At 45.1% G+C, this 26,354-nt stretch overlaps 1 protein-coding gene across 4 annotated transcripts in view; it reads left to right on the top strand.

Annotated features, from left to right (window-relative positions):
* Positions 1–26,354, top strand: part of LOC110487146 (serine/threonine-protein kinase SMG1) — a 164,399-nt gene that overhangs the window by 83,875 nt on the left and 54,170 nt on the right. For all 4 annotated transcript variants that reach the window (XM_036942081.1, XM_036942078.1, XM_036942080.1 and 1 more), the window contains 12 exons: positions 12,859–13,088; positions 14,228–14,382; positions 15,603–15,825; positions 17,213–17,459; positions 18,206–18,276; positions 19,166–19,324; positions 19,501–19,752; positions 20,678–20,816; positions 22,068–22,177; positions 23,077–23,295; positions 25,444–25,637; positions 26,048–26,220. In XM_036942081.1, coding sequence (XP_036797976.1) covers positions 12,859–13,088; positions 14,228–14,382; positions 15,603–15,825; positions 17,213–17,459; positions 18,206–18,276; positions 19,166–19,324; positions 19,501–19,752; positions 20,678–20,816; positions 22,068–22,177; positions 23,077–23,295; positions 25,444–25,637; positions 26,048–26,220 — 2,172 coding nt within the window. The remainder of the gene's footprint in view (positions 1–12,858; positions 13,089–14,227; positions 14,383–15,602; positions 15,826–17,212; positions 17,460–18,205; positions 18,277–19,165; positions 19,325–19,500; positions 19,753–20,677; positions 20,817–22,067; positions 22,178–23,076; positions 23,296–25,443; positions 25,638–26,047; positions 26,221–26,354) is intronic.

The following is a 26,354-nucleotide window of genomic DNA, read 5'->3' on the forward strand; positions in this document are numbered from 1 at the left end:
CCTAACGATAAACATCAATGTCCCTAACGATAAACATCAATGTCCCTAACGATAAACATCAATGTCCCTAACGATAAACATCAATGTCCCTAAACATCAATGTCCCTAACGATAAACACCAATGTCCCTAACGATAAACATCAATGTACCTAACGATAAACATCAATGTCCCTAACGATAAACATCAATGTACCTAACCATAAACATCAACGTCCCTAACGATAAACACCAATGTCCCTAACGATAAACATCAATGTACCTAACGATAAACATCAATGTACCTAACGATAAACATCAATGTCCCTAACGATAAACATCAATGTCCCTAACGATAAACCTCAATGTCCCTAACGATAAACATCAATGTCCCTAACGATAAACACCAATGTCCCTAACGATAAACATCAATGTACCTAACGATAAACATCAATGTCCCTAACGATAAACATCAATGTCCCTAACGATAAACACCAATGTCCCTAACGATAAACACCAATGTCCCTAACGATAAACATCAATGTCCCTAACGATAAACATCAATGTCCCTAACGATAAACATCAATGTCCCTAACGATAAACATCAATGTCCCTAACGATAAACATCAATGTCCCTAACGATAAACATCAATGTCCCTAAACATCAATGTCCCTAAACACCAATGTCCCTAACGATAAACATCAATGTACCTAACGATAAACATCAATGTACCTAACCATAAACATCAATGTCCCTAACGATAAACACCAATGTCCCTAACGATAAACATCAATGTACCTAACGATAAACATCAATGTACCTAACGATAAACATCAATGTCCCTAACGATAAACACCAATGTCCCTAACGATAAACACCAATGTCCCTAACGATAAACACCAATGTCCCTAACGATAAACACCAATGTCCCTAACGATAAACACCAATGTCACTAACGATAAACATCAATGTCCCTGACGATAAACATCAATGTCCCTGACGATAAACATCAATGTCCCTAACGATAAACATCAATGTCCCTAACGATAAACATCAATGTCCCTAACGATAAACATCAATGTCCCTAACGATAAACATCAATGTCCCTAACGATAAACATCAATGTCCCTAACGATAAGCATCAATGTCCCTAACGATAAGCATCAATGTCCCTAACGATAAGCATCAATGTCCCTAACGATAAACATCAATGTCCCTAACGATAAACATCAATGTCCCTAACGATAAACATCAATGTCCCTAACGATAAACATCAATGTCCCTAACGATAAACATCAATGTCCCTAACGATAAACATCAGTGTCCCTAACGATAAACATCAGTGTACCTAACGATAAACACCAATGTCCCTAACGATAAACACCAATGTACCTAACGATAAACATCAATGTCCCTAACGATAAACACCAATGTCCCTAACGATAAACATCAATGTCCCTAACGATAAACATCAATGTACCTAACGATAAACATCAATGTCCCTAACGATAAACATCAATGTACCTAACCATAAACATCAATGTCCCTAACGATAAACACCAATGTCCCTAACGATAAACATCAATGTACCTAAACATCAATGTACCTAACGATAAACACCAATGTACCTAACGATAAACATCAATGTCCCTAACGATAAACACCAATGTCCCTAACGATAAACACCAATGTCCCTAACGATAAACACCAATGTCCCTAACGATAAACACCAATGTCCCTAACGATAAACATCAATGTCCCTAACGATAAGCATCAATGTCCCTAACGATAAGCATCAATGTCCCTAACGATAAGCATCAATGTCCCTAACGATAAACATCAATGTCCCTAACGATAAACATCAATGTCCCTAACGATAAACATCAATGTCCCTAACGATAAACATCAATGTCCCTAACGATAAACATCAATGTCCCTAACGATAAGCATCAATGTCCCTAACGATAAGCATCAATGTCCCTAACGATAAACATCAATGTCCCTAACGATAAACATCAATGTCCCTAACGATAAACATCAATGTCCCTAACGATAAACATCAATGTCCCTAACGATAAACATCAATGTCCCTAACGATAAACATCAGTGTACCTAACGATAAACACCAATGTCCCTAACGATAAACACCAATGTACCTAACGATAAACATCAATGTCCCTAACGATAAACACCAATGTCCCTAACGATAAACATCAATGTCCCTAACGATAAACATCAATGTCCCTAACGATAAACATCAATGTCCCTAACGATAAACATCAATGTACCTAACCATAAACATCAATGTCCCTAACGATAAACACCAATGTCCCTAACGATAAACATCAATGTACCTAAACATCAATGTACCTAACGATAAACACCAATGTACCTAACGATAAACATCAATGTCCCTAACGATAAACACCAATGTCCCTAACGATAAACACCAATGTCCCTAACGATAAACACCAATGTCCCTAACGATAAACACCAATGTCCCTAACGATAAACACCAATGTCCCTAACGATAAACATCAATGTCCCTAACGATAAACATCAATGTCCCTAACGATAAACATCAATGTCCCTAACGATAAGCATCAATGTCCCTAACGATAAGCATCAATGTCCCTAACGATAAACATCAATGTCCCTAACGATAAACATCAATGTCCCTAACGATAAACATCAATGTCCCTAACGATAAACATCAGTGTACCTAACGATAAACACCAATGTCCCTAACGATAAACACCAATGTCCCTAACGATAAACATCAATGTACCTAAACATCAATGTACCTAACGATAAACATCAATGTCCCTAACGATAAACACCAATGTACCTAACGATAAACACCAATGTACCTAACGATAAACATCAATGTACCTAACGATAAACATCAATGTCCCTAAACATCAATGTCCCTAACGATAAACCTCAATGTCCCTAACGATAAACATCAATGTCCCTAACGATAAACACCAATGTCCCTAACGATAAACATCAATGTACCTAACGATAAACATCAATGTCCCTAACGATAAACATCAATGTACCTAACCATAAACATCAATGTCCCTAACGATAAACACCAATGTCCCTAACGATAAACATCAATGTACCTAAACATCAATGTACCTAACGATAAACATCAATGTCCCTAACGATAAACATCAATGTACCTAACCATAAACATCAATGTCCCTAACGATAAACACCAATGTCCCTAACGATAAACATCAATGTCCCTAACGATAAACATCAATGTCCCTAACGAATCACATCAATGTCCCTAACGATAAACACCAATGTACCTAACGATAAACATCAATGTACCTAACGATAAACATCAATGTACCTAACGATAAACATCAATGTACCTAACGATAAACATCAATGTCCCTAACGATAAACATCAATGTCCCTAACGATAAACATCAATGTCCCTAACGATAAACATCAATGTCCCTAACGATAAACACCAATGTACCTAACGATAAACATCAATGTCCCTAACGATAAACATCAATGTACCTAACGATAAACATCAATGTCCCTAACGATAAATATCAATGTACCTAACGATAAACATCAATGTCCCTAACGATAAACATCAATGTACCTAACGATAAACATCAATGTCCCTAACGATAAACATCAATGTACCTAACGATAAACATCAATGTCCCTAACGATAAACATCAATGTCCCTAACGATAAACATCAATGTCCCTAACGATAAACATCAATGTCCCTAACGATAAACATCAATGTCCCTAACGATAAACATCAATGTCCCTAACGATAAACACCAATGTCCCTAACGATAAACACCAATGTCCCTAACGATAAACACCAATGTCCCTAACGATAAACACCAATGTCCCTAACGATAAACATCAATGCCCCTAACGATAAACATCAATGTACCTAACGATAAACATCAATGTCCCTAACGATAAACATCAATGTCCCTAACGATAAACATCAATGTCCCTAACGATAAACATCAATGTCCCTAACGATAAACATCAATGTACCTAACGATAAACATCAATGTCCCTAACGATAAACATCAATGTCCCTAACGATAAACATCAATGTCCCTAACGATAAACATCAATGTCCCTAACGATAAACATCAATGTCCCTAACGATAAACACCAATGTCCCTAACGATAAACATCAATGTACCTAAACATCAATGTACCTAACGATAAACATCAATGTCCCTAACGATAAACACCAATGTACCTAACGATAAACACCAATGTACCTAACGATAAACACCAATGTACCTAACGATAAACATCAATGTACCTAACGATAAACATCAATGTCCCTAAACATCAATGTCCCTAACGATAAACCTCAATGTCCCTAACGATAAACATCAATGTCCCTAACGATAAACACCAATGTCCCTAACGATAAACACCAATGTCCCTAACGATAAACACCAATGTCCCTAACGATAAACATCAATGTCCCTAACGATAAACATCAATGTCCCTAACGATAAACATCAATGTCCCTAACGATAAACATCAATGTCCCTAACGATAAACATCAATGTCCCTAACGATAAACATCAATGTCCCTAAACATCAATGTCCCTAACGATAAACACCAATGTCCCTAACGATAAACATCAATGTACCTAACGATAAACATCAATGTACCTAACCATAAACATCAATGTCCCTAACGATAAACACCAATGTCCCTAACGATAAACATCAATGTACCTAACGATAAACATCAATGTACCTAACGATAAACATCAATGTCCCTAACGATAAACCTCAATGTCCCTAACGATAAACCTCAATGTCCCTAACGATAAACATCAATGTCCCTAACGATAAACACCAATGTCCCTAACGATAAACATCAATGTACCTAACGATAAACATCAATGTCCCTAACGATAAACATCAATGTCCCTAACGATAAACATCAATGTCCCTAACGATAAACACCAATGTCCCTAACGATAAACACCAATGTCCCTAACGATAAACACCAATGTCCCTAACGATAAACATCAATGTCCCTAACGATAAACATCAATGTCCCTAACGATAAACACCAATGTCCCTAACGATAAACACCAATGTCCCTAACGATAAACACCAATGTCCCTAACGATAAACACCAATGTCCCTAACGATAAACACCAATGTCCCTAACGATAAACACCAATGTCCCTAACGATAAGCATCAATGTCCCTAACGATAAGCATCAATGTCCCTAACGATAAGCATCAATGTCCCTAACGATAAGCATCAATGTCCCTAACGATAAGCATCAATGTCCCTAACGATAAACATCAATGTCCCTAACGATAAACATCAATGTCCCTAACGATAAACATCAATGTCCCTAACGATAAACATCAGTTTACCTAACGATAAACACCAATGTCCCTAACGATAAACACCAATGTCCCTAACGATAAACATCAATGTACCTAAACATCAATGTACCTAACGATAAACATCAATGTCCCTAACGATAAACACCAATGTACCTAACGATAAACACCAATGTACCTAACGATAAACATCAATGTACCTAACGATAAACATCAATGTCCCTAAACATCAATGTCCCTAACGATAAACCTCAATGTCCCTAACGATAAACATCAATGTCCCTAACGATAAACACCAATGTCCCTAACGATAAACATCAATGTACCTAACGATAAACATCAATGTCCCTAACGATAAACATCAATGTACCTAACCATAAACATCAATGTCCCTAACGATAAACACCAATGTCCCTAACGATAAACATCAATGTACCTAAACATCAATGTACCTAACGATAAACACCAATGTACCTAACGATAAACATCAATGTCCCTAACGATAAACACCAATGTCCCTAACGATAAACATCAATGTCCCTAACGAATCACATCAATGTCCCTAACGATAAACACCAATGTACCTAACGATAAACATCAATGTACCTAACGATAAACATCAATGTACCTAACGATAAACATCAATGTACCTAACGATAAACATCAATGTCCCTAACGATAAACATCAATGTCCCTAACGATAAACATCAATGTACCTAACGATAAACATCAATGTCCCTAACGATAAACACCAATGTACCTAACGATAAACATCAATGTCCCTAACGATAAACATCAATGTACCTAACGATAAACATCAATGTCCCTAACGATAAATATCAATGTACCTAACGATAAACATCAATGTCCCTAACGATAAACATCAATGTACCTAACGATAAACACCAATGTACCTAACGATAAACATCAATGTCCCTAACGATAAACATCAATGTACCTAACGATAAGCATCAATGTCCCTAACGATAAATATCAATGTACCTAACGATAAACATCAATGTCCCTAACGATAAACATCAATGTACCTAACGATAAACATCAATGTCCCTAACGATAAACATCAATGTACCTAACGATAAACATCAATGTCCCTAACGATAAACATCAATGTACCTAACCATAAACATCAATGTCCCTAACGATAAACACCAATGTCCCTAACGATAAACACCAATGTCCCTAACGATAAACACCAATGTCCCTAACGATAAACATCAATGTCCCTAACGATAAACATCAATGTCCCTAACGATAAACATCAGTGTACCTAACGATAAACACCAATGTCCCTAACGATAAACACCAATGTACCTAACGATAAACATCAATGTCCCTAACGATAAACACCAATGTCCCTAACGATAAACACCAATGTCCCTAACGATAAACATCAATGTCCCTAACGATAAACATCAATGTACCTAACGATAAACATCAATGTCCCTAACGATAAACATCAATGTACCTAACCATAAACATCAATGTCCCTAACGATAAACACCAATGTCCCTAACGATAAACATCAATGTACCTAAACATCAATGTCCCTAACGATAAACATCAATGTACCTAACGATAAACATCAATGTCCCTAACGATAAACATCAATGTCCCTAACGATAAATATCAATGTACCTAACGATAAACATCAATGTCCCTAACGATAAACATCAATGTACCTAACGATAAACATCAATGTCCCTAACGATAAACATCAATGTACCTAACGATAAACATCAATGTCCCTAACGATAAATATCAATGTACCTAACGATAAACATCAATGTCCCTAACGATAAACATCAATGTACCTAACGATAAACATCAATGTACCTAACGATAAACATCAATGTCCCTAACGATAAACATCAATGTCCCTAACGATAAACATCAATGTACCTAACGATAAACATCAATGTCCCTAACGATAAACACCAATGTACCTAACGATAAACATCAATGTCCCTAACGATAAACATCAATGTACCTAACGATAAACATCAATGTCCCTAACGATAAATATCAATGTACCTAACGATAAACATCAATGTCCCTAACGATAAACATCAATGTACCTAACGATAAACATCAATGTCCCTAACGATAAACATCAATGTCCCTAACGATAAACATCAATGTACCTAACGATAAACATCAATGTCCCTAACGATAAACATCAATGTCCCTAACGATAAACATCAATGTCCCTAACGATAAACATCAATGTCCCTAACGATAAACATCAATGTACCTAACGATAAACATCAATGTCCCTAACGATAAACATCAATGTCCCTAACGATAAACATCAATGTCCCTAACGATAAACATCAATGTCCCTAACGATAAACACCAATGTCCCTAACGATAAACATCAATGTCCCTAACGATAAACACCAATGTCCCTAACGATAAACACCAATGTCCCTAACGATAAACATCAATGCCCCTAACGATAAACATCAATGTACCTAACGATAAACATCAATGTCCCTAACGATAAACATCAATGTCCCTAACGATAAACATCAATGTCCCTAACGATAAACATCAATGTCCCTAACGATAAACATCAATGTACCTAACGATAAACACCAATGTACCTAACGATAAACATCAATGTCCCTAACGATAAACATCAATGTACCTAACGATAAACATCAATGTCCCTAACGATAAATATCAATGTACCTAACGATAAACATCAATGTCCCTAACGATAAACATCAATGTCCCTAACGATAAACATCAATGTACCTAACGATAAACATCAATGTCCCTAACGATAAACATCAATGTCCCTAACGATAAACATCAATGTCCCTAACGATAAACATCAATGTCCCTAACGATAAACATCAATGTACCTAACGATAAACATCAATGTCCCTAACGATAAACATCAATGTCCCTAACGATAAACATCAATGTCCCTAACGATAAACATCAATGTCCCTAACGATAAACATCAATGTCCCTAACGATAAACACCAATGTCCCTAACGATAAACATCAATGTCCCTAACGATAAACACCAATGTCCCTAACGATAAACATCAATGTCCCTAACGATAAACATCAATGCCCCTAACGATAAACATCAATGTACCTAACGATAAACATCAATGTCCCTAACGATAAACATCAATGTCCCTAAACATCAATGTCCCTAACGATAAACATCAATGTCCCTAACCATAAACATCAATGTCCCTAACCATAAACACCAATGTCCCTAACGATAAACATCAATGTCCCTAACCATAAACATCAATGTCCCTAACCATAAACACCAATGTCCCTAACGATAAACACCAATGTCCCTAACGATAAACATCAACGTCCCTAACGATAAACATCAACATCCCTAACGATAAACATCAATGTCCCTAACGATAAACACCAATGTCCCTAACGATAAACATCAATGTCCCTAACGATAAACATCAATGTCCCTAACGATAAACACCAATGTCCCTAACGATAAACATCAATGTCCCTAACGATAAACATCAATGTACCTAACGATAAACATCAATGTACCTAACGATAAACATCAATGTCCCTAACGATAAACATCAATGTCCCTAACGATAAACATCAATGTCCCTAAACATCAATGTCCCTAACGATAAACATCAATGTCCCTAACCATAAACATCAATGTCCCTAACCATAAACACCAATGTCCCTAACGATAAACATCAATGTCCCTAACGATAAACATCAATGTCCCTAACGATAAACATCAATGTACCTAACGATAAACATCAATGTCCCTAACCATAAACATCAATGTACCTAACGATAAACATCAATGTCCCTAACCATAAACATCAATGTCCCTAACCATAAACACCAATGTCCCTAACCATAAACACCAATGTCCCTAACGATAAACATCAATGTCCCTAACGATAAACATCAACGTCCCTAACGATAAACATCAACGTCCCTAACCATAAACACCAATGTCCCTAACGATAAACATCAATGTCCCTAACGATAAACATCAACGTCCCTAACGATAAACATCAACGTCCCTAACGATAAACATCAACGTCCCTAACCATAAACATCAATGTCCCTAACGATAAACATCAATGTCCCTAACGATAAACACCAATGTCCCTAACGATAAACATCAAGGTCCCTAACGATAAACATCAATGTCCCTAACGATAAACATCAATGTCCCTAACGATAAGCATCAATGTCCCTAACGATAAGCATCAATGTCCCTAACGATAAGCATCAATGTCCCTAACGATAAACATCAATGTCCCTAACGATAAACATCAATGTCCCTAACGATAAACATCAATGTCCCTAACGATAAACATCAATGTCCCTAACGATAAACATCAGTGTACCTAACGATAAACACCAATGTCCCTAACGATAAACACCAATGTCCCTAACGATAAACATCAATGTACCTAAACATCAATGTACCTAACGATAAACATCAATGTCCCTAACGATAAACACCAATGTACCTAACGATAAACACCAATGTACCTAACGATAAACATCAATGTACCTAACGATAAACATCAATGTCCCTAAACCTCAATGTCCCTAACGATAAACACCAATGTCCCTAACGATAAACATCAATGTCCCTAACGATAAACATCAATGTCCCTAACGATAAACATCAATGTCCCTAACGATAAACATCAATGTCCCTAACGATAAACATCAATGTCCCTAACGATAAACATCAATGTCCCTAACGATAAACATCAATGTACCTAACGATAAACATCAATGTCCCTAACGATAAACATCAATGTCCCTAACGATAAACATCAATGTCCCTAACGATAAACATCAATGTCCCTAACGATAAACATCAATGTCCCTAACGATAAACATCAATGTCCCTAACGATAAACACCAATGTCCCTAACGATAAACATCAATGTCCCTAACGATAAACATCAATGTCCCTAACGATAAACATCAATGTCCCTAACGATAAACATCAATGCCCCTAACGATAAACATCAATGTCCCTAACGATAAACATCAATGTCCCTAAACATCAATGTCCCTAACGATAAACATCAATGTCCCTAACGATAAACATCAATGTCCCTAACCATAAACATCAATGTCCCTAACCATTAACACCAATGTCCCTAACGATAAACATCAATGTCCCTAACGATAAACATCAATGTCCCTAACGATAAACATCAATGTCCCTAACGATAAACATCAATGTACCTAACGATAAACATCAATGTCCCTAACCATAAACATCAATGTCCCTAACCATAAACACCAATGTCCCTAACCATAAACACCAATGTCCCTAACGATAAACATCAATGTCCCTAACGATAAACATCAACGTCCCTAACGATAAACATCAACGTCCCTAACGATAAACATCAATGTCCCTAACGATAAACACCAATGTCCCTAACGATAAACATCAATGTCCCTAACGATAAACACCAATGTCCCTAACGATAAACACCAATGTCCCTAACGATAAACATCAATGCCCCTAACGATAAACATCAATGTACCTAACGATAAACATCAATGTCCCTAACGATAAACATCAATGTCCCTAACGATAAACATCAATGTCCCTAAACATCAATGTCCCTAACGATAAACATCAATGTCCCTAACCATAAACATCAATGTCCCTAACCATAAACACCAATGTCCCTAACGATAAACATCAATGTCCCTAACGATAAACATCAATGTCCCTAACGATAAACATCAATGTACCTAACGATAAACATCAATGTCCCTAACCATAAACATCAATGTACCTAACGATAAACATCAATGTCCCTAACCATAAACATCAATGTCCCTAACCATAAACACCAATGTCCCTAACCATAAACACCAATGTCCCTAACCATAAACACCAATGTCCCTAACGATAAACATCAATGTCCCTAACGATAAACATCAACGTCCCTAACGATAAACATCAACGTCCCTAACCATAAACACCAATGTCCCTAACGATAAACATCAATGTCCCTAACGATAAACATCAACGTCCCTAACGATAAACATCAATGTCCCTAACCATAAACACCAATGTCCCTAACCATAAACACCAATGTCCCTAACCATAAACACCAATGTCCCTAACCATAAACACCAATGTCCCTAACGATAAACATCAATGTCCCTAACGATAAACATCAACGTCCCTAACGATAAACATCAACGTCCCTAACGATAAACATCAATGTCCCTAACCATAAACATCAATGTCCCTAACGATAAACATCAATGTCCCTAACGATAAACATCAATGTCCCTAACGATAAACATCAATGTCCCTAACGATAAACATCAACGTCCCTAACCATAAACATCAATGCCTTTCTTAAAATCAATACACACAAGTATATATTTTTTTAAACCTGCATTTTTAGTTAAAATAAATTAACGTTAGCAGGCAATATTAACTAGATAAATTGTGTCATTTCTCTTGCGTTCTGTGCAACAGAGTCTAGAGTATATGCAGCAGTTTGGGCCGCCTGGCTCGTTGAGAACTGTGTGAAGACCATTTATTTCTAACAAAGACCGTAATTAATTTGCCAGAATTTTATGTAATTATGACATAACATTGAAGGTTGTACAATGTAACAGCAATATTTAGACTGATGGATGCCACCCGTTAGATAAAATACAGAACGGTTCCGTATTTCACTGAAAGAATAAACGTTTTGTTTTCGAGATGGTAGTTTCCGGATTCGACCATATTAATGACCAAAAGCTCGTATTTCTGTGTGTTATATTTGTTATAATTAAGTCTATGATTTGGTAGAGCAGTCTGACTGAGCGGTGGTAGGCAGCAGCAGGCTCGTAAGCATTCATTCAAACTTTACTGCGTTTGCCAGCAGCTCTTCGCTGTGCTTCAATCATTGAGCTGTTTATGACTTCAAGCCTATCAACTCCTGGCTGGCAATACTAAAGTGCCTATTAGAACATCCCAAAGTCAAAGGTATATGAAATAGAAATGGTATATAGAGAAATAGTCCTATAATAACTCCAACCTATAACTTCTTACCTGGGAATATTGTAGACTCATGTTAAAAGGAACCACCAGCTTTCATATGTTCTCATGTTCTGAGCAAGGAACTCAAACGTTAGCTTTCTTACATGGCACATATTGCACTTTTACTTTCTTTTCCAACATTGTGTTTTTGCATTATTTAAACCAAATTGAATGTTTATTTATTTGAGACTAAATTGATTTTATTTATGTATTATATTAAGTTAAAATAAGTGTTAATTTAGTATTTTTGTAATTGTCATTATTACAAATATATATAAAAATCGTCCGATTTAATTGGTATCGGATTTTTCTGGTCCTCCAATAATCGGTATTGGCGTTGAAAAATCATAATCGATCGACCTCTAAAACACACACACACACACACACACACACACTCAACTCGCCATAACATCTTTGTCTCCCAGGAAACAAGCTCCCGTCGGCCCTGCCCACTTTCCTGGGCAGCATGCAGGGGGAGGGGCTGTGTGAGGAAGGGGAGGGGACGCTGGGAAGTAACCCCGCCTCCCAGGAGGAAGATGGGCGGGGTGAGGAGTTTCCTGCGCTGTGTTCCAGCCAGGACCAGGCCATGATGCATGACTGCTACAGCAAGATAGTGGACAAGTTGTCTGCAGCCAACCCCACTATGGTGTTACAGGTAAACACTCCCCCCCCCCCCCCCCCCCCTACTGCAGCCAACCCCACTATGGTGTTACAGGTAAACACTTCCCCCCCCCCCCTACTGCAGCCAACCCCACTATGGTGTTACAGGTAAACACTCCCCCCCCCCCCCCCCTACTGCAGCCAACCCCACTATGGTGTTACAGGTAAACACTTCCCCCCCCCCCCTACTGCAGCCAACCCCACTATGGTGTTACAGGTAAACACTCCCCCCCCCCCCCCCCCTACTGCAGCCAACTCCACTATGGTGTTACAGGTAAACACTTCCCCCCTACTGAAGCCAACTCCACTATGGTGTTACAGGTAAACACTTCCCCCTACTGCAGCCAACCCCCCTATGGTGTTACAGGTAAACACTTCCCCCTACTGCAGCCAAACACATTATGGTGTTACAGGTAAATACTTCCCCCCTACCACAACCCCACTATGGTGTTATAGGTAATTACCTCCTCCTACTACTGGTGTTACAGCTAAATGCTTCCCCTCATTACTGGTGTTACAGTTAATTATGTCCCCCTAGTCCTAGCTAGCTCTGCTGTGGGATGAGATGTGTCTGGTGGCGTCCTGTGCTAACCACGTGTGACTCTGTGTGTCTGTCCGTGGGTCCCCAGGTGCAGATGCTAGTGGGAGAGCTTCCTGTGCTAACCACGTGTGACTCTGTGTGTCTGTCCGTGGGTCCCCAGGTGCAGATGCTAGTGGGAGAGCTTCCTGTGCTAACCACGTGTGACTCTGTGTGTCTGTCCGTGGGGTCCCCAGGTCCAGATGCTAGTGGGAGAGCTTCCTGTGCTAACCACGTGTGACTCTGTGTGTCTGTCCGTGGGGTCCCCAGGTGCAGATGCTAGTGGGAGAGCTTCCTGTGCTAACCACGTGTGACTGTGTGTCTGTCCGTGGGTCCCCAGGTGCAGATGCTAGTGGGAGAGCTTCCTGTGCTAACCACGTGTGACTCTGTGTGTCTGTCCGTGGGTCCCCAGGTCCAGATGCTAGTGGGAGAGCTTCCTGTGCTAACCACGTGTGACTCTGTGTGTCTGTCCGTGGGGTCCCCAGGTCCAGATGCTAGTGGGAGAGCTTCCTGTGCTAACCACGTGTGACTCTGTGTGTCTGTCCGTGGGTCCCCAGGTCCAGATGCTAGTGGGAGAGCTGCGGCGCGTGACTCTGCTGTGGGATGAGTTGTGGCTGGGCGTCCTACAGCAGCAACACATGCACGTCCTGCGCAGGATTCAGCAGCTGGAGGACGAGGTCAAGAGAGTGCAGAACAACAACACGCTACGCAAGTGAGTCACACACTGCTAGGGTACACGCTGCTAGGGTACACGCTGCTAGGGTACACGCTACTAGGGTACACGCTACTAGGGTACACGCTACTAGGGTACAGCGGGTACACGCTACTAGGGTACACGCTACTAGGGTACACGCTACTAGGGTACAGCGGGTACACGCTACTAGGGTACACGCTACTAGGGTACAGCGGGTACACGCTACTAGGGTACACGCTACTAGGGTACACGCTACTAGGGTACAGCGGGTACACGCTACTAGGGTACACGCTACTAGGGTACACGCTACTAGGGTACAGCGGGTACACGCTACTAGGGTACACGCTACTAGGGTACACGCTACTAGGGTACAGCGGGTACACGCTACTAGGGTACAGCGGGTACACGCTACTAGGGTACACGCTGCTAGGGTACAGCGGGTACACGCTACTAGGGTACACGCTACTAGGGTACAGCGGGTACACGCTACTAGGGTACACGCTACTAGGGTACACGCTACTAGGGTACAGCGGGTACACGCTACTAGGGTACAGCGGGTACACGCTACTAGGGTACACGCTACTAGGGTACACGCTACTAGGGTACAGCGGGTACACGCTACTAGGGTACACGCTACTAGGGTACACGCTACTAGGGTACAGCGGGTACACGCTACTAGGGTACACGCTACTAGGGTACACGCTACTAGGGTACAGCGGGTACACGCTACTAGGGTACAGCGGGTACACGCTACTAGGGTACACGCTGCTAGGGTACAGCGGGTACACGCTACTAGGGTACACGCTGCTAGGGTACAGTGGGTACACGCTACTAGGGCACACGCTACAAGGGCACACGCTACAAGGGCACATGCTACTAGTCCCTGTCTCGGGTACTGGGTAGCCTAGGCTACCAGAGGTTAGTCCCTGTCTCGGGTACTGGGTAGCCTAGGCTACCAGAGGTTAGTCCCTGTCTCGGGTACTGGGTAGCCTCGGCCCTGTCTCGGGTACTGGGTAGCCTCGGCCCTGTCTCGGGTACTGGGTAGCCTCGGCCCTGTCTCGGGTACTGGGTAGCCTCGGCCCTGTCTCGGGTACTGGGTAGCCTCGGCCCTGTCTCGGGGTTTCATTCTGACCCTCTGCACTTCTCACTCGCTAACTATACAACACTGTCCTGTCTCAACATGTATGTTGTAACCTCAGTCAAAGGAACATGTATGAACCGTGTGTCTCCTCTGTCAGGGAGGAGAAGGTGGCCATCATGTGTGAGAAGCACTCCGCTCTGATGCGTCCCGTGGTGTTCGCTCTGGACCACGTGAGGAGCATCACCACGACGCCCGCCGAGACCCCCCACGAGACCTGGTTCCAGCAGACCTACGGGGACGCCGTCACCTCGGCCCTGGAGAGACTGAAGAGCCCTCACAACCCGGCCAACCCGGCCAGCAGCTGGGTCCCGTTCAAACAGGTACGACCAGGACCGTGGGGGGGGTGGTGGTGTTTGTGTTCCCGTTCCCTGAGGGTGTAGGGTGTTCCCGTTCCCTGAGGGGGTAGGGTGTTCCCGTTCCCTGAGGGGGTAGGGTGTTCCCGTTCCCTTAGGGGGTAGGGTGTTCCCGTTCCCTGAGGGGGTAGGGTGTTCCCGTTCCCTGAGGGGGTAGGGTGTTCCCGTTCCCTGAGGGGGTAGGGTGTTCCCTGAGGGTGTAGGGTGTTCCCTGAGGGTGTAGGGTGTTCCCTGAGGGTGTAGGGTGTTCCCTGAGGGGGTAGGGTGTTCCCTGAGGGGGTAGGGTGTTCCCGTTCCCTGAGGGGGTAGGGTGACGTTCCCGTTCCCTGAGGGGGTAGGGTGTTCCCGTTCCCTGAGTGGGTAGGGTGACGTTGCCACTATAAGCTGATCTTGGATCAGCTTACCATTGTCCTCCACTAATGGTTAAAGGTAGACTCGGGGAGATGACGTTAAAATGAACAGCACCACAGATATTGAGATTTCTAGCAAATGACAAATGGTCTTCAAATTGGTAACTGTACAAAATAAGATGCTCATATTGACAAGGAGAATATTAGCATCATGAAGACGAGAGAGAGAAACCCAGCTGGCTAGCGTGTCTGGTTTTGGCTGACTGTCTACTCTGCTTGTTATCAAAACCAAAGTTCATTTCGCCCTCATCTTATCCATCCGAATAAATACTTTTAAAATGTAAATATCATAATTGCCAATATAAAAACATTGTGTACAGTTTCTTACCCTAATGTTACTGTCCTGATCTCAATGACAGGGCTGTCAACTTGGGAGAAACCTTTTCAGGTCCAGTGGAGACCAGGTGCCACTGTCAGTCCCCGTGCCTAAACTCTAAACTTGCTCAAACCTGCCAATGATGCATTGGGAAAGGGGCGTCAGTTGTTACTATGGCATTTCCAGATGGCGCTACCCATATTGTTAGGGTCTTACTATGGCATTTCCAGATGGTGCTACCCATATTGTTAGGGTCTCACTATGGCATTTCCAGATGGCGCCTCCCATATTGTTAGGGTCCCCTCCCCTCCCAGCAGTGTCTGTATAGGATAGGACTATAATCAGATGGTCTTCAGGGTGGGCCCCTGTGGCCCCCCTCCCCTCCCAGCAGTGTGTCTGTATGGGATAGGACTATAATCAGATCGTCTTCAGGGTGGGCCCCTGTGGCCCCCCTCCCCTCCCAGCAGTGTGTCTGTATAGGATAGGACTATAATCAGATGGTCTTCAGGGTGGGCCCCTGTGGCCCCCCTCCCAGCAGTGTGTCCAATGTATCTGTAACCTTTTTAAAATGTTTACTGTACTTTTTCTGTTGAAGTGGATTTAAATGAAAGTGTTAAATGTCTCCTAGATCATGCTGAGTCTCCAGCAGAGGGCTCAGAAGAGGACCAGCTATCTGCTGCGTCTGGACCACATCAGCCCCCGCCTGGCTGCCATGGCGACCACTGAGATGGCGTTGCCGGGCGAGGTGTCTGCAACGGACGCGTTGACCATCCAAAGTGTTGGCAACACCATCACCATCCTGCCGACCAAGACCAAACCCAAGAAACTACACTTCCTGGGCTCCGACGGGCGCAACTACCCTTACCTCTTCAAAGGTAGAGACCACACACACACACACACACACACACACACACACACACACACACACACGATGAACGCAACTAGCCTTACCTCTTCCAGACAGAACAACCTCCAGGCAGACGACCAGCAGGAATAGAAGTCTGAACCTAATTCTCCTCTCTCCTCCTAACTCTACCTCATTCCTCCTCTCTCTCCCTCTCTCTGATTTGACCCTCATCTATTCCTCCCTCTCTCCTCCTAACTCTACCTCCTTTCTCCTCCTAACTCTACCTCCTTTCTCCTCCTAACTCTACCTCATTCCTCCTCTCTCTCCCCCCCTCTCCTTTCTCCTCCTAACTCTACCTCCTTCCTCCTCTCTCTCCCTCCCTCTCCTTTCTCCTCCTAACTCTACCTCCTTCCTCCTCTCTCTCCTTTCTCCTCCTAACTCTACCTCCTTCCCCCTCTCTTCCTCCCTCTCCTTTCTCCTCCTAACTCTACCTCCTTCCTCCTCTCTTGCGTTCCCTCTCCTTTCTCCTCCTAACTCTACCTCATTCCTCCTCTCTCTCCCTCCCTCTCCTTTCTCCTCCTAACTCTACCTCCTTCCCCCTCTCTTCCTCCCTCTCCTTTCTCCTCCTAACTCTACCTCCTTCCCCCTCTCTTCCTCCCTCTCCTTTCTCCTCCTAACTCTACCGCCTTCCTCCTCTCTCGCTCTCTGATTTGACCCTCATCTATTCCTTCCTCCTCTCTCTCCTTCCTCCTTCTTCCTCTCTCTCCCTCTCAGGTCTGGAGGACCTCCACCTAGATGAGCGAATCATGCAGTTCCTTTCCATAGTCAACACCATGTTCACCAAGGTACGTTCTGTAGTCAGTACCATGTTCACCAAGGTACGTTCTGTAGTCAACACCATGTTCACCAAGGTACGTTCCGTAGTCAACACCATGTTCACCAAGGTACGTTCTGTAGTCAACACCATGTTCACCAAGGTACGTCCTGTAGTCAACACCATGTTCACCAAGGTACGTTCCGTAGTCAACACCATGTTCACCAAGGTACGTTCTGTAGTCAACACCATGTTCACCAAGGTACGTCCTGTAGTCAACACCATGTTCACCAAGGTACGTTCCGTAGTCAACACCATGTTCACCAAGGTACGTTCTGTAGTCAACACCATGTTCACCAAGGTACGTCCTGTAGTCAACACCATGTTCACCAAGGTACGTCCTGTAGTCAACACCATGTTCACCAAGGTACGTCCTGTAGTCAACACCATGTTCACCAAGGTACGTTCTGTAGTCAACACCATGTTCACCAAGGTACGTTCTGTAGTCAACACCATGTTCACCAAGGTACGTTCCGTAGTCAACACCATGTTCACCAAGGTACGTCCTGTAGTCAACACCATGTTCACCAAGGTACGTCCTGTAGTCAATACCATGTTCACCAAGGTAACATCATTGATTGATTGATCGATCATTTAAAATACGAGGCTGATCCAGCCAGAGACAACACCAGAGTATAGGGTATGGGGGGCCTGTGTTGTTCAACTGTGAAAAAATACACCAAACATTAAAAAATATATATTTTAAAAAGATTTAACAAATAATAGAAGTAGTATAATAGGTGATTTAAACCTGAAGGCTTGATCCAGTAATATTAACTGCTACTGGGAAATATGGGCTGTTTTATGTGGTCGTACGACTGCTGCTGTTGTCTGCAGAGCATAACTCTGTTCTTCTCTAGGTGAACCAGCAGGAGCGCCCCCACTTCCACGCCCGTCACTACTCAGTCACCCCGCTGGGGACGCGCTCAGGACTCATCCAATGGGTGGACGGCGCCACGCCGCTGTTCGGCCTCTACAAGCGCTGGCAGCAGAGAGAGGCCGTGCTGCAGGCTCAGAAGGTAATGGTTGTGAGGGTGGTGGTGTGTGTGTGATCTTTTGCAGGAACTTGCTCTGTGAATGTGTAGAGCTCAATACATTAAACATTGAAACTATGGCAATGCCAGGCACTTTGTTGGGCCTTGAGCTCTGTCTCTACTCATCTCTCATCACTTTCTGTCTCTCGCTCCTCCCCCAGGCCCAGGATTCGTTCCAGCAGCAGCCCCAGCCCCTCCCTCTGGTTCCACGGCCCAGTGAGCTCTACTACAGCAAGATAGGCCCCGCCCTGAAGGGGGTGGGGCTCAGCCTGGATGTTTCGCGGCGCGATTGGCCGCTCAGCGTGATGAGGGATGTGCTTAAGGAGCTGATGGCGTCCACGCCCCCTAACCTGCTGGCCAAAGAGCTGTGGTGCTCCTGTACCACGTCTAGCGAGTGGTGGAGGGTCACACAGGTGAGCTGGGGGTCAAAGGTCAAACGGGGTTTACTGTCAGTCAGTCAAGGGTTAGAGGTCACACCGGTTGTGTGGCTGCTTATTCCTCATATCCTTTCCTTCCTCTGCACTGAAAATAACTGATCTGAAAACATGGCGTAACTAAGACTGGATGTAGGATCCACTCATAGAGTTGGATAGAGGACTCATCTTTGTGGATCTGTTAATTTCCATACTAAAAGGTCCCTCTATCTTACTCTATGGATCCACCTCTATCGGGCCTCCCGGGTGGCGCAGTGGTCTACGACACTTCATCGCAGCGCTAGCTGTGCCACCAGAGACTCTGGTTTCACACCCAGGCTCTCTCGACAGATGGCCGTGACCGGGAGGTCCATGGGGCGACGCACAATTGGTCTAGCGTCGCCCGGGTTAGGGAGGGCTTGGTCGGTAGGGAAATCCTTGTCTCATCGCGCACCAGCGACTCCTGTGGCGGGCCGGGCGCAGTGCACACTAACCAAGGTTGCCAGGTGCACGGTGTTTCCTCCGACACATTGGTGCGGCTGGCTTCCGGGTTGGATGGGCGCTGTGTTAAAGAAGCAGTGCGGCTTGATTGGGTTGTGTTTTGGAGGACGCATGACTTTCAACCTTTGTCTCTCCCGAGCCCGTACGGGAGTTGTAGCGATGAGACAAGATAGTAATTACTAACAACAATTGGATACCACGAAGTTGGGGAGAAAAAGTAGGGTAAAATGTAAAAATAAAATGTCCTCTATCTTCCTCTATGGATCCACCTGGCTAGGGGTCTCTGACTAGTGCAGATGAAGGAAAGGAAGCCATGTTGGACTAATGCTTGGGAAGTGGAGACGTCAATAAATGTCAAATTAAACCTTACTGGTGGCTAATTAATGGTAAATGAACGCTCCTCCTCTTCTTCCTCCTGCCACAGTCCTACGCCAGGTCCACTGCTGTGATGTCTATGGTGGGCTACATCATTGGCCTCGGCGACCGTCACCTTGACAACGTGCTGATTGACATGACGACGGGAGAGGTGGTGCACATCGACTACAACGTCTGCTTCGAGAAAGGTACATAAAGTTATATTTTGAGGTTTGAACAAGCAGCGACCCTCCTGGTTTAGACAGGTTGCTCTGTGGATTTCACTGCTGTTTGTCCTACTGATGTGTGATGTTTCTCTCTCTCCCTCCCTGTGTGTGTGATGTGTGTGTGTGTGTGATGTTTCTCTGTGTGTGTGTGTGTGTGTGTGTGTGTGATGTTTCTCTGTGTGTGTGATGTTTCTCTGTGTGTGTGTGTGTGTGTGATGTTTCTCTCTGTGTGTGTGTGTGTGTGTGTGTGTGATGATTCTCTGTGTTTGTGTGTGTGATGATTCTCTCTGTGTGTGTGTGATGATTCTCTCTCTGTGTGTGATGTTTCTCTCTCTGTGTGTGTGATGTTTCTCTCTCTGTGTGTGTGATGTTTCTCTCTCTGTGTGTGTGATGTTTCTCTCTCTGTGTGTGTGATGTTTCTCTCTCTGTGTGTGTGATGTTTCTCTGTGTGTGTGATGTTTCTCTCTGTGTGTGTGTGTGTGTGTGTGATGATTCTCTGTGTGTGTGTGTGATGATTCTCTCGTGTGTGTGTGTGTGATGATTCTCTCTGTGTGTGTGTGTGTGTGATGATTCTCTCTGTGTGTGTGTGTGTGATGATTCTCTGTGTGTGTGTGTGTGATGATTCTCTGTGTGTGTGTGTGTGATGATTCTCTGTGTGTGTGTGTGTGTGATGATTCTCTCTGTGTGTGTGATGATTCTCTCTGTGTGTGTGATGATTCTCTCTGTGTGTGTGATGATTCTCTCTGTGTGTGTGATGATTCTCTCTGTGTGTGTGATGATTCTCTCTGTGTGTGTGTGATGTTTCTCTCTGTGTGTGTGTGTGTGTGTGTGTGATGATTCTCTGTGTGTGTGTGTGTGTGTGATGATTCTCTCTGTGTGTGTGTGTGTGTGATGATTCTCTCTGTGTGTGTGTGTGTGTGATGATTCTCTCTGTGTGTGTGTGTGTGATGATTCTCTGTGTGTGTGTGTGTGATGATTCTCTGTGTGTGTGTGATGATTCTCTGTGTGTGTGTGTGTGTGTGATGATTCTCTCTGTGTGTGTGATGATTCTCTCTGTGTGTGTGATGATTCTCTCTGTGTGTGTGATGATTCTCTCTGTGTGTGTGTGATGATTCTCTCTCTGTGTGTGTGTGTGATGATTCTCTCTCTGTGTGTGTGTGATGATTCTCTCTCTGTGTGTGTGATGATTCTCTCTCTGTGTGTGTGTGATGATTCTCTCTGTGTGGTCTCCAGGGAAGAGCCTGCGTGTGCCAGAGAAAGTGCCGTTCCGTATGACCCACAACATCGAGACGGCCCTGGGAGTCACTGGGGTGGAGGGCATCTTCAGACTGTCCTGTGAACAGGTACTAGCTAGTGGAACACTCTCCTGTGAACAGGTACTAGCTAGTGGAACAGTCTTCAGACTGTCCTGTGAACAGGTACTAGCTAGTGGAACAGTCTTCAGACTGTCCTGTGAACAGGTACTAGCTAGTGGAACAGTCTTCAGACTGTCCTGTGAACAGGTACTAGCTAGTGGAACACTCTCCTGTGAACAGGTACTAGCTAGTGGAACAGTCTTCAGACTGTCCTGTGAACAGGTACTAGCTAGTGGAACAGTCTTCAGACTGTCCTGTGAACAGGTACTAGCTAGTGGAACAGTCTTCAGACTGTCCTGTGAACAGGTACTAGCTAGTGGAACAGTCTTCAGACTGTCCTGTGAACAGGTACTAGCTAGTGGAACACTCTCCTGTGAACAGGTACTAGCTAGTGGAACAGTCTTCAGACTGTCCTGTGAACAGGTACTAGCTAGTGGAACAGTCTTCAGACTGTCCTGTGAACAGGTACTAGCTAGTGGAACAGTCTTCAGACTCTCCTGTGAACAGGTACTAGCTAGTGGAACACTCTCCTGTGAACAGGTACTAGCTAGTGGAACAGTCTTCAGACTGTCCTGTGAACAGGTACTAGCTAGTGGAACATTTAGGAGACTCTTCTGTGTCAGCTGTGGTGCCTTGGGTGGCGTTAAGCTCATTTAAACTTCCTGGCTTTGTCTGCTGTTGATCACCTCAAACTTCACTTACAACTTAGTCTTGTTTACTTCTAAACATTTCTAAAACATTCCTGACACTTTTAAAGACATTCCTGAAACGTTTGTTGTTTGTTTTTGTTTTAAGTTTCTGAAACATGCAAACCATATTCTAATCATCTCTTTTCTGATTGGTCAGGTGGTCCAGATGATGCTAACCTCTCCTCTTTGATTGGTCAGGTGATTCAGATGATGCGTCGTGGGCGGGAGACGCTGCTGACCCTGCTGGAGGCGTTTGTGTACGACCCTCTGGTGGACTGGACGGCCGGGGGGGAGGTGGGCTTCGCCGGGGCCGTGTACGGAGGGGGGGGGCAGCAGGCGGAGAACAAGCAGAGCAAGAGGGAGATGGAGAGAGACATCACACGCTCCCTCTTCTCCTCCCGCGTGGCTGAGATCAAGGTGAGCAGTGGGAGACGGAGGCACAGCTCTCTCTCTGTCTGAAATGGCACTCTGTTCCTTATAGAGGTCGTCCTGTATGTTGTGGATGGAGCGCCACTTCACCTGTCGTTCCCCTTACCAGATGTTCTGAAATGACCAGGCCACTGACATCTTCCTCCCCTTACTACCTCACCCCCTCCCTTTCTCCCTCCTTCACTACCTCACCCCCTCCTTCACTACCTCACTCCCTTCCTTTCTCCCTCCTTCACTACCTCACCCCCTCCCTTTCTCCCTCCTTCACTACCTCACTCCCTCCCTTTCTCCCTCCTTCACTACCTCACCCCCTCCCTTTCTCCCTCCTTCACTACCTCACCCCCTCCCTTTCTCCCTCCTTCACTACCTCACCCCCTCCTTCACTACCTCACTCCCTTCCTTTCTCCCTCCTTCACTACCTCACTCCCTTCCTTTCTCCCTCCTTCACTACCTCACCCCCTCCCTTTCTCCCTCCTTCACTACCTCACCCCCTCCCTTTCTCCCTCCTTCACTACCTCACCCCCTCCTTCACTACCTCACTCCCTTCCTTTCTCCCTCCTTCACTACCTCACTCCCTTCCTTTCTCCCTCCTTCACTACCTCACCCCCTTCCTTTCTCCCTCCTTCACTACCTCACCCCCTTCCTTTCTCCCTCCTTCACCCCCCCTTTCTCCCTTTCTCCCTTCACTACCTCTCTCCCTCCTTCACTACCTCACCCCTTCCTTCACTACCTCACCCCCTCCCTTTCTGCCTCCTTCACTACCTCACCCCCTCCCTTTCTCCCTCCTTCACTACCTCACCCCCTCCTTCACTACCTTACCCCCTCCCTTTCTCCCTCCTTCACTACCTCACCCCCTTACTTTCTCCCTCCTTCACTACCTCACCCCCTCCCTTTCTCCCTCCTTCACTACCTCACCCCCTCCTTCACTACCTCACCCCCTCCCTTTCTCCCTCCTTCACTACCTCACCCCCTCCTTCACTACCTCACCCCCTCCCTTTCTCCCTCCTTCACTACCTCACCCCCTTCCTTTCTCCCTCCTTCACTACCTCACCCCCTTCCTTTCTCCCTCCTTCACCCCCCCTTTCTCCCTTTCTCCCTTCACTACCTCACCCCCTCCCTTTCTCCCTCCTTCACTACCTCACCCCTTCCTTCACTATCTCACCCACTCCCTTTCTGCCTCCTTCACTACCTCACCCCCTCCCTTTCTCCCTCCTTCACTACCTCACCCCCTCCTTCACTACCTTACCCCCTCCCTTTCTCCCTCCTTCACTACCTCACCCCCTTACTTTCTCCCTCCTTCACTACCTCACCCCCTTCCTTTCTCCCTCCTTCACTACCTCACCCCCTTCCTTTCTCCCTCCTTCACTACCTCACCCCCTTCCTTTCTCCCTCCTTCACCCCCCCCTTTCTCCCTTTCTCCCTTCACTACCTCACCCCCTCCTTTTCTCCCTCCTTCACTACCTCACCCCCTCCCTTTCTCCCTCCTTCACTACCTCACCCCCTTCCTTTCTCCCTCCTTCACCCCCCCCTTTCTCCCTTCACTACCTCACCCCCTCCCTTTCTCACCCCCTCCCTTTCTCCCTCCTTCACTACCTTACCCCTTCCTTCACTACCTCACCCCCTCCCTTTCTCCCTCCTTCACTACCTCACCCCCTCCCTTTCTCCCTCCTTCACTACCTCACCCCCTCCCTTTCTCCCTCCTTCACTACCTCACCCCCTCCTTCACTACCTCACCCCCTCCTTCACTACCTCACCCCCTCCCTTTCTTCCTCCTTCACTACCTCACCCCCTCCCTTCCTCCTTCACTACCTCATCCCTTCACTTCTTCCCTCCTTCACTACCTTACCCCTTCCTTCACTACCTCACCCCCTCCCTTTCTCCCTCCTTCACTACCTCACCCCCTCCCTTTCTCCCTCCTTCACTACCTCACCCCCTCCCTTTCTCCTTCCTTCACTACCTCACCCCTTCCTTCACTACCTCACCCCCTCCCTTTCTCCCTCCTTCACTTCCTCCCCCCTTCACTTCCTCCCCCCTTCACTTCCTCCCCCCTTCACTTCTTCCTCCTTCACTACCTCCCTCCTTCACTACCTCCCTCCTTCACTACCTCACCCCCTCCCTTCCTCCCCCTCCCTCCAGGTGAACTGGTTTAAGAACCGTGAGGAGATGTTGGGGGTCCTGCCCCAGGTGGAGGGGGCAGTGGAGGAGTACCTCACCCTGCAGAAGCTGCTCTCTCAGGGGGACAAGATGACCACCAAGATCCTGGAGGAGATGAGCTTCCTGGAGGGGGCTGAGAGCTGCTCAGACCACCTCATACTCACCCTGGAACACAGGTCTGTTACACTCCTGACCTCTAACCCCAGACCAGCTCATACTCACCCTGGAACACAGTTATGTAACCCCTGACCTCTAACCCCAGACCACCTCATACTCACCCTGGAACACAGTTATGTAACCCCTGACCTCTAACCCCAGACCACCGCATACTCACCCTGGAACACAGTTATGTAACCCCTGACCTCTAACCCCAGACCACCTCATACTCACCCTGGAACACAGTTATGTAACCCCTGACCTCTAACCCCAGACCACCTCATACTCACCCTGGAACACAGTTATGTAACCCCTGACCTCTAACCCCAGACCACCTCATACTCACCCTGAAACACACTTGGAACAGAGCTTATGTAGAGCTCTGTATGTGATTTTTCTCCCCTCTCCCTCCCCTCTCCCCCCCCACCAGGTACTCTGAGCACACCCAGCTAGCATCTCGTCAGCGTACGGTCCAGGAGTTGATCCAGGGGAAGCAGGGTGACCTGGACCAGTGGATGTCCCAGTACCAAGCAGCCTTCAGCAGCCTGGAGGCCACACAGCTGGCCAGTCTACTGCAGGACATCAGCAGTCATATAGACCTGGGTTAGTGTCTGTAGAGGTGGGAGAGGGGGTTCTGTGTCTGGTTCCAGCTGGCCAGTCTACTGCAGGACATCAGCAGCCTGGAGGCCACACAGCTGGCCAGTCTACTGCAGGACATCAGCAGTCACATAGACCTG

Source organism: Oncorhynchus mykiss, chromosome 13 (assembly GCF_013265735.2).
Source record: "Oncorhynchus mykiss isolate Arlee chromosome 13, USDA_OmykA_1.1, whole genome shotgun sequence".
Taxonomy (NCBI): Eukaryota; Metazoa; Chordata; class Actinopteri; order Salmoniformes; family Salmonidae; genus Oncorhynchus; species Oncorhynchus mykiss.